This window comes from Atheta coriaria, unplaced genomic scaffold, assembly GCF_025399875.1.
Source record: "Atheta coriaria isolate IRGN ID8LTWV9N9 unplaced genomic scaffold, Caltech_Dcor_3.1 hic_scaffold_9_pilon, whole genome shotgun sequence".
NCBI classification, from domain to species: domain Eukaryota; kingdom Metazoa; phylum Arthropoda; class Insecta; order Coleoptera; family Staphylinidae; genus Dalotia; species Dalotia coriaria.
The window spans coordinates 12,844,777-12,856,618 of NW_027045451.1; the positions used below are offsets into that span (position 1 = coordinate 12,844,777).

An 11,842-nucleotide genomic window follows, 5' to 3' on the forward strand; every position below is an offset into this window, starting at 1 on the left:
AACAAATAATTGTATATTAAATAAAATCGAACGTTCCAATTGCGGGAGTAATAATGGCATGAAATTGGTGTCAAAAGTAACAATAGAATGTCAATATTTTTTAATATGTTCTCAAACGACCATATTTATTCTACGAAAGCTTTTCGCTTTTATTTCATATCGTTTGACATATAATAATATAAACAGCGCAAACAACCGCGCATATTTCAGTTTACATCGAAGCGTAGCCATGGTTACGATTAAATTGACGGTGACGACGCATGAACTTGTTGAATATGTATATCGTGTACATAAACTACGTAATACTTTTTACAAGTTCTTTCACTATGAATAAATGCAACACTATATTTCAGTCCGATTACGCTTGGCCTCTGTGCCCACAATAAATACGTTCATAAATTGGTTTAGTTCGCTTTTCAGCTGCTAAGTATTCGCTTCTACATATTGTTTTATTGCATGCTATTGTAGTATCGTTCATTACTAATGGAATATTAATATATTCATTGGGGACACTGCGGTATGCACATGTGAATTGAAAGGGAATTAAAATATACGAAATAATCAACTCATATATATTTTACAGTACTGACGTGTCTTGTTATCATGTTTTATTAAAACAGCATAACATGTTATGAGAGAATTTTACAATTATTTGTTTGTTTGCGAAATATTGCAACCAGTAATTATTATACTATAAAGATAAAACAACATGTACTTCATCAAAAAAACTTAATGAAAATTGACGAATTCAAGTAGGTGTTTGCATTAAACCATTAAGAAACGTGGTGTCACGAAAATCAATTGTATTCTGTTCATATCAACAATAACAAGCTAATAAAACACTTCATCGCTTATAATTTTAATTACCACTTAGTGAAAATGCTAGTTAAAATGTGGTCATGAGTAAATTAATAAGAATATTTGAGAAATCAATTAAAAATACGAGTATGATGTTCAGTACTTGCTGCAACCCTTATAAAATACATTTGTTATTTTTTCATTAACTAGACAAATCTACTTCAAAACGCCACTAAATTTGTTAAAACACTAAAGTAACTTGGTTAATTTATTAAGGTAATCACTTTAAAGAACTTGCAGATAAAAGTAAGTTCATAATAGTTGCATATTTTGAAAGAATTCACTATTACCACATTAGTGTCAAACTTCCGCATTCAATATTAGTCAACTTCATCATTATTAAACGATTTCAAGTAATATACCATTGTTTGTGGGTTACAAAAATACTTGTTTTATAATATGAATATAAAAATACTACAATGTCGAATATATTATTAATGCTTTAACAAAATAGTAAGTTTGAAACAATGTTAATAACTTGGAAAAGTTTAAATACTCTAGTGTTGATAGTGCAGAATGTGTCGTTCTAGATTTACCTGCACTGTGTGCACTTTCAACGCACCAGCCGTCGCCGCTAAGCGCCAGGTGGGAAAATTAAAAAAATAGTGGGAAACTACATGCGCGTCCTGCGCAAGGTCCTGCGGAAACAAGTCGCGGCGTCGCGCGTTGTAACAATGCTAAACCGACTGCCAAAGTGATCGCTTTCTTTCTAGTTTTGAAGGGACGATTCTAACTCGCGTGTGTCGTGTGTCGATTAGTGATAACCAGTAACTAGTGATTAAAATCTACACATAGAATAAACTTTTATCGCATAAATAAATATACACTAGTTTCTTTAAAAAATCGTTGAAAATGCAATAATTACAATAACGACAAAGTAAGTAAGCACATATTTTTCAAACTTGTTTTGCAATACCAAATAAAATATATTTCTCCAAGTGGAAACTGTGCGCATGTTTTGAATATTAACGTCCGTCATCATTCGATTTGATCACAAATAACAGCTAATATGAAACTTTGACCAAGGATAATAGCATTCGATGAACACGTACGATGTATGACAAATGCTCATTTCAATTAACCATAACGCACACGCGGCGCGAGCAAATTGAAGAAATCTATGTTTATGAGGCCGATCTGTTGGAATCCTACATTAATTTTAGGCGATTCAAATGTCCGCGCATTTACTACTCAATATAAATTGTTCGGCCGTCTGTAGTAAGCATTTGCATAGATATAGATTTTAAAGTGCATGCAGGAATGCCAGTATTCGCTCAAGGTTTAAAACGCTGAAAAACATAATGATTTCACAAACGTTTCACGCCACGGAATTTCATGACATAACAAAACATGATTTATTATTTTAGAAGTTAACATATCCGGAGAATTCATGGGATCATTAGATAGAATAGTTAATAATCAAAACAAGGATATTTACATCTATTTTATTTTTAATTTAGCAGATAAATGCATTATCCCCGATTTTCATTATTACAGTTTTGATGCCAAAACATGATAATTACAGTTAATATAATTACATTATAACAAATTAAAAATTTCAAAAAAAATCAAAGTACTAATCCATTCTATTTAAGTAAAATTAAAAAAATACTTCAAATGTTCGGTTTAATATGTAATATTTGAAAGTGACACATACATTTTGGAATTTCTGAGATATTTAATTTCCAATGATTCATAATCGATTAATGATGAAGCGAGATTTTAAGATTGTAATTCCCTACTTAACATTGATAACAAGATGATATTATCAAATAAGTTACCAAAACACTTAAAAATGTTTTAATACATAATTTATGTCCCCATAAAATTGTAACTCCCAAAATGTTTATGACAAAAACACCTTTGAAAATCCAATAGAAGATATAGACGATCCTCAAATGCCCCGATAAGATTACAGCATTACGATATCCAATTATTGACACTGTCGAACACTAGTCAAACAAAATATAACATTTGTTGTGCGACTCTGCACTTCAGTCTATATAGTAATTGCAACCAGTCTCGACAAGTGATCAAAACTTTTTACACTCTTAATTTTAGTTATTTAATCACGTCGGTGCTAAACAAACACGATGGAGGAGGAATTCCCGGTGAAATGCTACAAGAACTCGTATGACATTGGCAAATTTCTCACCTATCATCCTGGAGGATTCAATTACCTACAGAACTATGAGAACAAAAATGTGGAACGTCGTATGAGAGAGACCAATCATTCTACTACTGCCTACTACCTGCTTAGGGAATATGAAATCGATGGCAGGGACGTTGACCAACACGAAGACAATGAAGATTTGGAGGTAATTAGTACATTGTTTTCAAAATTGCTCAGTGTAGTGTAAATCAAATTAATAGAAATGATTAAACACTCTAAAACAATTACAATGCTTACAATTGAAATGACGTAATGATTAAATAGACACGATTTAAAACAGACGTGTAGTAGATATCAATTGTTAACAAAATCAATGGAACTATGCAGGTGCACACGGGTCTGTAATCCGGCCTTCTGAAATGACATATTGCTGAATAAATAATTAAATACATAATTTTGATCAATCAATTACATGCAGTAACATGTGAATAAATTCGCACAAAAGTATAATTCATTCTGCCATTTTTAAAACTTATTTTTTAGCATTTAGTGGATTGGAACAAGCCAATGCTAAGCCAAATAGGAAAATTGGGCACAAAATATAACCAGTGGGTGACGCTACCTGTAGACCGCGAACTGCGGCTGTTTGGAAATCCGCTAATTGAAAACCTCACGAAAACACCATGGTTTCTTGTTCCTATAATCTGGTTACCGGTAATTGTAGTTTTTTTACATATTGGTTGGCAAGATTACACAAAAAGTACACGTAAGGCAGAAAGATTACTGTTTGATTAATCGAAAACCAAATATTGCCATATTTTTGTAGGCCAACCAATCCACACCTCCATTTTGAGCGCCATTGGCCTAACTGCTTTCGGTGTAGTGATTTGGACTCTTCTGGAGTACACGATACACAGATGGGTGTTTCATAAAATGCCATCAGGGCACTCCAAAGCACAAATTGTGTTTCATTTCATCACACATGGATTACATCACAAGGTGAGTTAATATTTTTAAAACGCCATTATCATTATTCAAACATGGGGAGCATAAAATTGTGGAGGCTTGCCACACGAAACGCACGTATCGATTGTGGAAGGACACTGATAAGAGCATTAATAATGATTTATCTACATGCGTTTCATTTTTTTTAACACGCTCGATTCTGTTTACTACTAAATTTCGGTTGTTTTCTTTTTTACGTAACAAAAAAATAAAACATACAAAATGCGGGTGTTTTGTACCAGTTAAGTTAATAAATTACTTTGGCTATCTCAAAAATCTATTCTAATGAGAGATAATGAGGATTTAATACAGTTTGCTACAACATTTTACAATAATCATGTTCTTTTTTCCAAGAAAATTCTGTTCTATAATTATTTGAATAAAATCATATTTGTGTTTGCACGTGCCAGTCCGGAAACGACGTTGTTTAACGCAAACAAACAAAAAACTCATGATACAAACTGTATTTGTCTCCAAGTTGTGGTACCTGGACGCACTTGTTTTCAGTACATTGCTCGTAACTTTATTTATCGATTGAAATAATCGTTTCTGTAGTGTCTGTCACATGTCCAGTGCTAGTAAATACAAACATGTCCGTCTGCCCAGAGCCCCGGACGCAAATTGTCCAATTTATTACAATAAAAAGCGACGGGCAGCAATCAATAGAAGTCACGATTATCGTTTACGAATTGAAAGGGTTGTGGACAGTGTAGGCTTCAAAATTTCACCACTGCACAATAAGAAATCGATTCAGTAATAAATATTTTCAACCGAATACTTGGACTTCCCTCATTGATTTGTTCAATTAACTTAATGTTACTTGATTTGTTGTTCCTAGTTCGTGTGTAAATTATATGTTTTATATCGGTTTGTTTGTATTTCACACTAGTTTAATAGAAGTAGATTAATCCACGCATTTCCTTAATTATTAATTAAGTAATTGAAAACATCAGCGCACCCGTGTCCTAGATTTTTTCACGCTCATTCCTATTTCCCCAACTTGCCCGGACCCGTTACCATTATCATTTTCACCAAGTCGGCTACTATTTATGAATGCTACCTTAATTAAAGCTCGTTATAACACGATTTTTGTTTTTAGGTGCCTTTTGATCACAAACGCCTGGTATTTCCACCATTTCCGGCCGCAATTGTTGGCTCTATTCTTTTAGCGATCTACTCAAAAATATTCCCGGGCTCAGTCTTGTTTTTAGTCGCAGGAGGAACTGCTCTTGGTAAATATTCGAATGTTATTCAAATGATACTATGTTTGCTAAGTCAATCCTTCAAACTCTAAATCATGTATTTATTTTGACTCGTTTGTAGGATATGTGACTTACGATATGATCCACTTCTATTTGCACTACGGTTCGCCCAAAGAAAATACGTTCCTGTACAACATGAAGCGATATCACAATCAGCACCATTTCGTTCACCAAGATACAGGTAAATTGTTTATTTTTAGCCGCATATCGCCACTTCAAATACGCCTGCCATACGTGCGGATTTTTATCAGTTGAAGTGCGTGATGTAATTAGCTAGATTGTATAAATGCGGGCATTCAAAACAAGCTTATTTGTGTATAATATAATTAATCGTAACATTTCTAGGTTTTGGAATTAGCAACAAAACATGGGATTACTTCTTCGGAACATTAATAAACTTGAAGAAACTTGCAATGCCCATAAAATGGTCTACATGTTTCTCAAAGAACAAGTAACCGTGTGATAAAAACTGTTTGCGTATTGAATTTGTTACACGTATGCCAGTGAATGTTACACGTAATTTATTGTTATCATTTTATAAACCAAAGGCACAAAGATTTCGGCTGAATACATTTTTACATTGAATCGTCTATTTCTTCCAACAAAAATTACATTACCTTACATTTCATTCGCATTTTGGAGTAAATAACGGAGAATTGATTTTTCTTGACTACCTTCTTCACCGCATTCCGAATGCAACTTTTCCAATGCTGACAATTCGTGTGGTTGCAAATTCGGTAAGTAATAAAATAAACACAGAATTTTTATCTTTGCAAACTCAGGATTGTGATTCTCATAATTGCTGGAAACTTTAATATGCTTGTAGTTACCTAAAAATAAAAACGACTTTATTATCCCTACTAATATTATAAATGCGAAAGTCCTGATGTTTGTTTCACTTTCACGCAAAAACTACTTAACCGATCATTATGAAAATTTGTACACATATTCTTAGTGGTCCCCGAATGGTTATAGGCTACTTTTTACTTAATAAAAAAATTATTTTTTAAATAAAATAGAGAAATTGTTTAGCCAATAATACCTCTGCATCTGGCTATTTGACTACTTTAACACCATCAAGCATTCTAGCAATGAAGCTCAAACCTAAGTACTATAGTACCATCACACTGTATTATCACACTGTATTACGGACAGCTACGTCAACATCAAATCCAATTGACTACAGTATGGAGACTGTACACTATACTTTCATAGACTATACTTTCAGCCATTTTAAACTTCCCGCCATTCTACTTCATTGTTACTTCTTCTGTGACTACAGACGCGTACGGAAGCAACTCCATTATTTTAGATATTCGCGAGCGAAGCCGCGGGTTAAAGCTAGTAAAGTATAAAGCAATTCTGAAACAGTGCTAGATAATATGTTATATGAACCATAAGACAGTGCACAACAGCTCATAACCCAATAGTTGCATGTTTAATTGTACGTCAGATGAAGTACCTGTATTCTTTTAACCCACCTAAAATTTGTGCCATATTCTCTCTTAATCCCTCCAAAAATTCAACATTATTTTGTTTGCCAACTAGAAGTAGTGCATCAACTACATTTTCACTAACTTCAGTACCACCTAGAGATGCAGATATATTCCCCAACCATTTTTGGTATACAGCATTTCTAAAACACATAAAATAAGCAATTATATTATTATAAAATAATAAAAATGATTTGTAGTTTAAATTACTTGTTTAAATGAGGCAGCTGCGAAATTTCACATAACAGATCAAGAACACTGTTATTATTTTGCTTTGCATTGGCAGAAGCGGCGTCCTGATTGTATATTGTGTCATAAAAGTTCACAAACCGAATCAATATCGTTTCAACGTCGACTTTACGATGCCACTCCAGGTTGTTAAACAAAATGTTGCGAAGTACAATCAAAAGACAATCCATATTCGCATTATTTATATTTCCTCTGGTTGTTAAACAATCTGTAATTGATTAAATAAAATTAATAAATGTTTTATTAGATTCTATTACAATCACAAAAACTTACGTTCGAGATAAGTTAAAATGCGTTGCGCATCGCATATTTGTTTGCTGCGCACTAAACGTTTATTCAAATTGCAGAACAAGTAACAAATCAGTAAGTTCTCACGCACAAACTTTGTATCAGTACTGAGGTATTGCGTCAAAAGTTTATTTACGCCGGAACTCTCGGATTTCGGTCGATCAGGCGATTTAGTAAACGGAAACAATGCAATCACACTTGCAAGAAATTGTTTACACTCGTTTGTAAAAAATGTATCATACTAAAATTAATGTTTTATTTTTTAAATATAAAGTAAAATGATAATGACTCACCAAAACAGTTAAATCCTGAGCTTCATTTTGAAGAACTAATCTTTGTAGAAGTAAATGCTTAACATTCAATATACAGCTTAAGATTGCAGCGGCATCATTGTGTAATAAAGTAAAGTCGCTAAACGCACGTACATCTTTCTCAGGAGCTACTTCCATCCATATCTCATATAATAAACGAATCAAAGTGCTGAGATTTTTCTCGACCACATCATATTTTGATTCCGAATGTAATGACTCATTATTGTATGTAATTTTGCTGTTTAAATAACTATTGTGCATAAGAGGGACGTATCTGGCCGCCTTTTGATTTGCTGATATTTGTATTAAGCTAGAAATTGAATAAAAAATAAACTAGACTGTATTAAATACTAAAACTATACCTATTTGTTTTCAAACATTCATTTGCATCTGCATTAATAGCTTTAAGAAATCCATACATCCCACTTAGAACTTGAATATGCCATTTTACACTAGTTAATTTTGTGTTCAAATTCATGGATAATGTTCTCACAGATTTAGTTTCCACTTTAAACCTGGAAATCAGGGCAAACAAATTTGGTAATACTTTGTGACTCTCTTCAGCAACCATTTCAGGTACACTCTGCAGTAATATAGCCAAGAATCCAAGTGAATCCTCCTGAATGCCACGATTCAGATTTGTCATTGAGCATCTTAAGTAAGAAGATAGTATTGGAAAAAATGGTTTAATTTTTGCCCCTGGCACCTGTTGAATTATTTTTGTAAACTGCTCATCACAGTTTGCCTAACAGTTTTGTTAGCATCAAGTAACAGTGGTGGCAGCCCTTGCAAAACTTGTGCTAAGTGTTGACTGGCGAGTTCTTCAATATGGCTATTTATTATTTGTTTTAAGTCATTCAAACAATCATGTCTCACAGTTACATTATGATGTCTCAGCCTTGATAGAATGTCCTATAAATTATTTTCAGAAATAAAGTGTTAACTCTGCTACCTGATTAGATTTACCTTGACATTCAATTTCCTTTTGCTAAGAAGTTCTTGGGTATCTTTTTGTTTGAGTTGTTCTGGAAGAATGATTGGTTTAATTTTGAAGTCTGTTTTGGTTTCATTCAGGCCTTTGGGAAGGAACTTGGTTTTTTCGGATTTCACTTTTAGTTTAATTTTTGCCTTCTCAGTCTTCAGCATTTTCTTATGGCGATGATTCTTTCCCATGTTTAATAAATATTTCGGCCTTAAAATAATAAGTAAATGCAATTGTAAACGTTCGTGATATTTGTTTATTTCAGGTTAATCATAAAAACACGTGTTTTATTTTGAGTGAATAATTAGTTGCCTATGTTACAGTTATATATTTAGCCCAAACATTTTTAAAAATTGAACGAAAAATATACAAGGAAATTTTGTGGTATATTGTAACGAGGAATAATTAGTGTTACAAAATGTATCCTTAAATTAAATGTAATTAACACCAATTAAAATGATTACTTCTCAAAACAAAAATCATCAGCAAAAAGCAATTATTACGACTTACAACTTGTAAACTCTAATTACATATTTAAGAAACATTAAAACTTTTCCGTATAAATCTTGAGTAATGTTTCCACATTCTATACAATGTCAATCGTTTAACGCGTGGCAATTCAGTTTAACTTATTAATTTGATTGAGATATCAAACAAAGAATTGTATACGTATATTATTAACATGTCGGTTTGCAGCTAGATATCTCAATACAAAATATATTTTACTTCTGCCTTTAATTATCTTGTCAAATATTATATATAAAAAGAACCGTTGATATTATTATTACCATTGTTTACAATTGCAACATGAGAAACCCTTGGACGGCTTTTAAGGATCCCACATTACCTAAAAATTATTTTAGGGTGGAGGCAAATAAATTATTTTTTAAACTGCTTATAAAGAGTATTTTAAAAACAATTATTTTAGATCACAATTTTAAGATGTCTTGGAATCGAATTAATTAAAGAAGAAACTCTGGCATACAGCATTTATTCAAAAATATTTCTGTTGTATACTGTTTTATTGTACACCGGCGTTGAAATTTACGAAATTTATGCGCAATTGGGTGAACTCAACGCAATGCTTGGCGTGCTCAACTATTTAATTACGCATTTAATGGGTAAGTTACACCGTAATATTAAAATCAATAAGTAATGTAAGAAAATCATCGAATTAGGAGCCGTTAAAACGGGACTTTTGTATTGGAACCGCAAAAAAATCGGTGAAATGATGATGTCTCTTCATCAACCACCATTCAAACCAGACGAAACACGCGGTGGAAAAGAAGAAGAACGTTTAATTCGCGATGCAATTAAAAAGACCGAAATTATATTGATTGTTTATTTTCTGGTCGTCTCTGGCACCATATTCTCAGGTGTGTACAATGCGTGTATCATTCGCATACGGAAACCTAAAGAGCAGTGGACATTTCCATATGCGCCAACGATGTCTCTGGGTGATTGGCTTCAAAACTCACCTTATTTTGAACTGGGTATTTTATATCAATTTTGGGGAGTGTTGAGTTTTGCTGGCGTGATTGCAACCACTTATGTTTTACTTTCATCTATTATGGCGCACATTAGTGTTCAGATGAAGATTTTAGGAAACTCATTTCGGTACAATGCAAATAATCACTAATTATATTTCAAACTATTTTTTTCTTCATTTAGCAATTTAAAAAGTCGAGCAGAAATAATGGCGGGTTCGCAGAAGGATGACGCATGCATAGTAAACAAACATATGGAAACTCTAATGCGAGAAGCTGTTAAACATCATATTAAATCATTAGATATGGCTAAAGAGATGGAAAGCTTATGTAGTTTGATGATTTTATCAATTTTCGTTGCAAGCGTAATTTTACTTTGTTTTCTTCTGTATTTTGCGTCTTTGGTATGTCTTTAAGCATTATGGTGGATATATAATAACAAACAACATTGTAGTATCCTCTTGCAAGCGTTGAATTTTTTCAAAATTTCTGTTACTGGTGGATTATTGTATGTCAAGTTGGAATGTATTGTTTCTGGGGCAACGAGGTAAGTTTGGAAAGCGATGAAGTCGCAAAAGCGGCAGCAGAATTAGATTGGCCTGGATCAACCAAAAAAGTTACTAATGCTGTGGTCATGGTCATACGACGCGCCCAAAGACCACTTTATATAACCGCTGGAAAATTCGTTCCCTTGAGTATGGAAGTGTTTATGAGTGTAATACAAATTAACAGTAACAACTTATTTAGTGGGTAATTTAAATAATTTTACAGATTATCAAAGGATCTTTTTCGTATTTTATGGTTTTACGACAAACTCAAGGTCCTGATGCTTAATTACTTATTAATTTTGCAATGTTTAGCTAGTTACAAAGTTTAAAATTTCTCGATATAGTATATTTGGAATCCTATAGCTGGCTCATCATTTATTTACTCATCGGCAGCGAGCAACAATCATTTGCAGAAGTGCCTTCAATACACACGATGCAATAATAATCTTTGTGCAATATATAACTGCTGTTGTAACTGCAATGAGTCTAACATCGGCTCAATTCATAAGATGAATTAAAGAACGAAAATATAAATCAACTGAAAACCTGCACCTGGTCAATGTAGCACTAACCCTGAATTAGATGTTTCTTAAAGAATAATATAATCGAAATTGATAGTTTAAAAAACTAGAAAATAAAGTACAATTAGAAACTTGTTTATATATTTTTTGTTGAGTTATATACATACTTGAAGAAAGAAGGGTCGTGTATAAGCTCTAAATCTTCCAGGTAAGAAAAGGTCCTTTTGAGTACGAAGTAATATTAATAAAACATCCCTATGCACTGCCGGATCTTCTTTCCATGGAATATTTGAATAAATATGTAGAGGCACTGTTGCAGACTACACTTTTCTATTAATCGTAATGACAAAATAAAATTGCAAGACATACTCACTTTTTGTGAAATTCGTGATCCCATCCAAGAAATAAGAAGACTTGGCCCAATATTGAGCGCACCTTGCATTATAATAACGACAAAATCGATTTGCATTTCAATTGAAAGTACAACAGTACTAAATATTGTACTTATTGTAGTAAAGCTCCATTGACAAACCAATATTGGCGTGCTAATAGTCATAAAGCGCTTCCAATTACTAAAATTTAATTAATAGTAGCTTGTTATTAAGGTCATGATATTAAAACATACTCCAGCATAATTTGGTGGTATCTGATGCACAACTTAAGGTGGCTTTTACACTTTGATTTGTTTAATTTTGGTAATTGATCAATTAATAATCGTAGTGTAT

General features: G+C 32.7%; 3 protein-coding genes across 3 annotated transcripts; 2 read left to right on the forward strand and 1 right to left on the reverse strand.

Moving 5' to 3' along the window:
• The first annotated feature begins 1,489 nt into the window (after window positions 1-1,489).
• Window positions 1,490-5,823, forward strand: Fa2h (Fatty acid 2-hydroxylase). The gene is made up of 7 exons (XM_065311470.1): window positions 1,490-1,735; window positions 2,920-3,176; window positions 3,515-3,737; window positions 3,798-3,970; window positions 5,076-5,208; window positions 5,300-5,419; window positions 5,584-5,823. The coding sequence occupies exons 2-7, from the start codon at window positions 2,952-2,954 to the stop codon at window positions 5,691-5,693; spliced, it is 984 nt and encodes a 327-aa protein (XP_065167542.1). The 5' UTR covers window positions 1,490-1,735; window positions 2,920-2,951; the 3' UTR covers window positions 5,694-5,823.
• LOC135798595 (testis-expressed protein 10 homolog) lies at window positions 5,743-8,847 on the reverse strand. The gene is given in 8 exon segments (XM_065311469.1): window positions 5,743-6,068; window positions 6,720-6,874; window positions 6,942-7,188; window positions 7,254-7,509; window positions 7,562-7,889; window positions 7,942-8,299; window positions 8,302-8,491; window positions 8,546-8,847. Coding segments are annotated over 8 exon segments (1,953 nt in total). The 5' UTR covers window positions 8,753-8,847; the 3' UTR covers window positions 5,743-5,856.
• A 463-nt stretch (window positions 8,848-9,310) lies between these two features.
• LOC135798674 (odorant receptor 4-like) lies at window positions 9,311-11,252 on the forward strand. Its single transcript, XM_065311569.1, has 6 exons — window positions 9,311-9,431; window positions 9,490-9,682; window positions 9,740-10,178; window positions 10,233-10,452; window positions 10,503-10,763; window positions 10,820-11,252. The coding sequence occupies exons 1-6, from the start codon at window positions 9,369-9,371 to the stop codon at window positions 10,880-10,882; spliced, it is 1,239 nt and encodes a 412-aa protein (XP_065167641.1). The 5' UTR covers window positions 9,311-9,368; the 3' UTR covers window positions 10,883-11,252.
• The last annotated feature ends 590 nt before the right edge of the window (window positions 11,253-11,842 follow it).

Bases quoted from the DNA above. Each gene is read 5' to 3' on its own strand.
- Fa2h (XM_065311470.1), top strand. From the start codon at position 2,952: ATGGAGGAGGAATTCCCGGTGAAATGCTACAAGAACTCGTATGACATT. The intron at 3,971-5,075 runs GTGAGTTAATAT...TTTTGTTTTTAG, and splicing joins CACATGGATTACATCACAAG to GTGCCTTTTGATCACAAACG. The intron at 5,420-5,583 runs GTAAATTGTTTA...TAACATTTCTAG, and splicing joins TTTCGTTCACCAAGATACAG to GTTTTGGAATTAGCAACAAA.
- LOC135798674 (XM_065311569.1), top strand. From the start codon at position 9,369: ATGAGAAACCCTTGGACGGCTTTTAAGGATCCCACATTACCTAAAAAT. The intron at 9,683-9,739 runs GTAAGTTACACC...TCATCGAATTAG, and splicing joins TTTAATTACGCATTTAATGG to GAGCCGTTAAAACGGGACTT. The intron at 10,764-10,819 runs GTAATACAAATT...ATAATTTTACAG, and splicing joins GTATGGAAGTGTTTATGAGT to ATTATCAAAGGATCTTTTTC.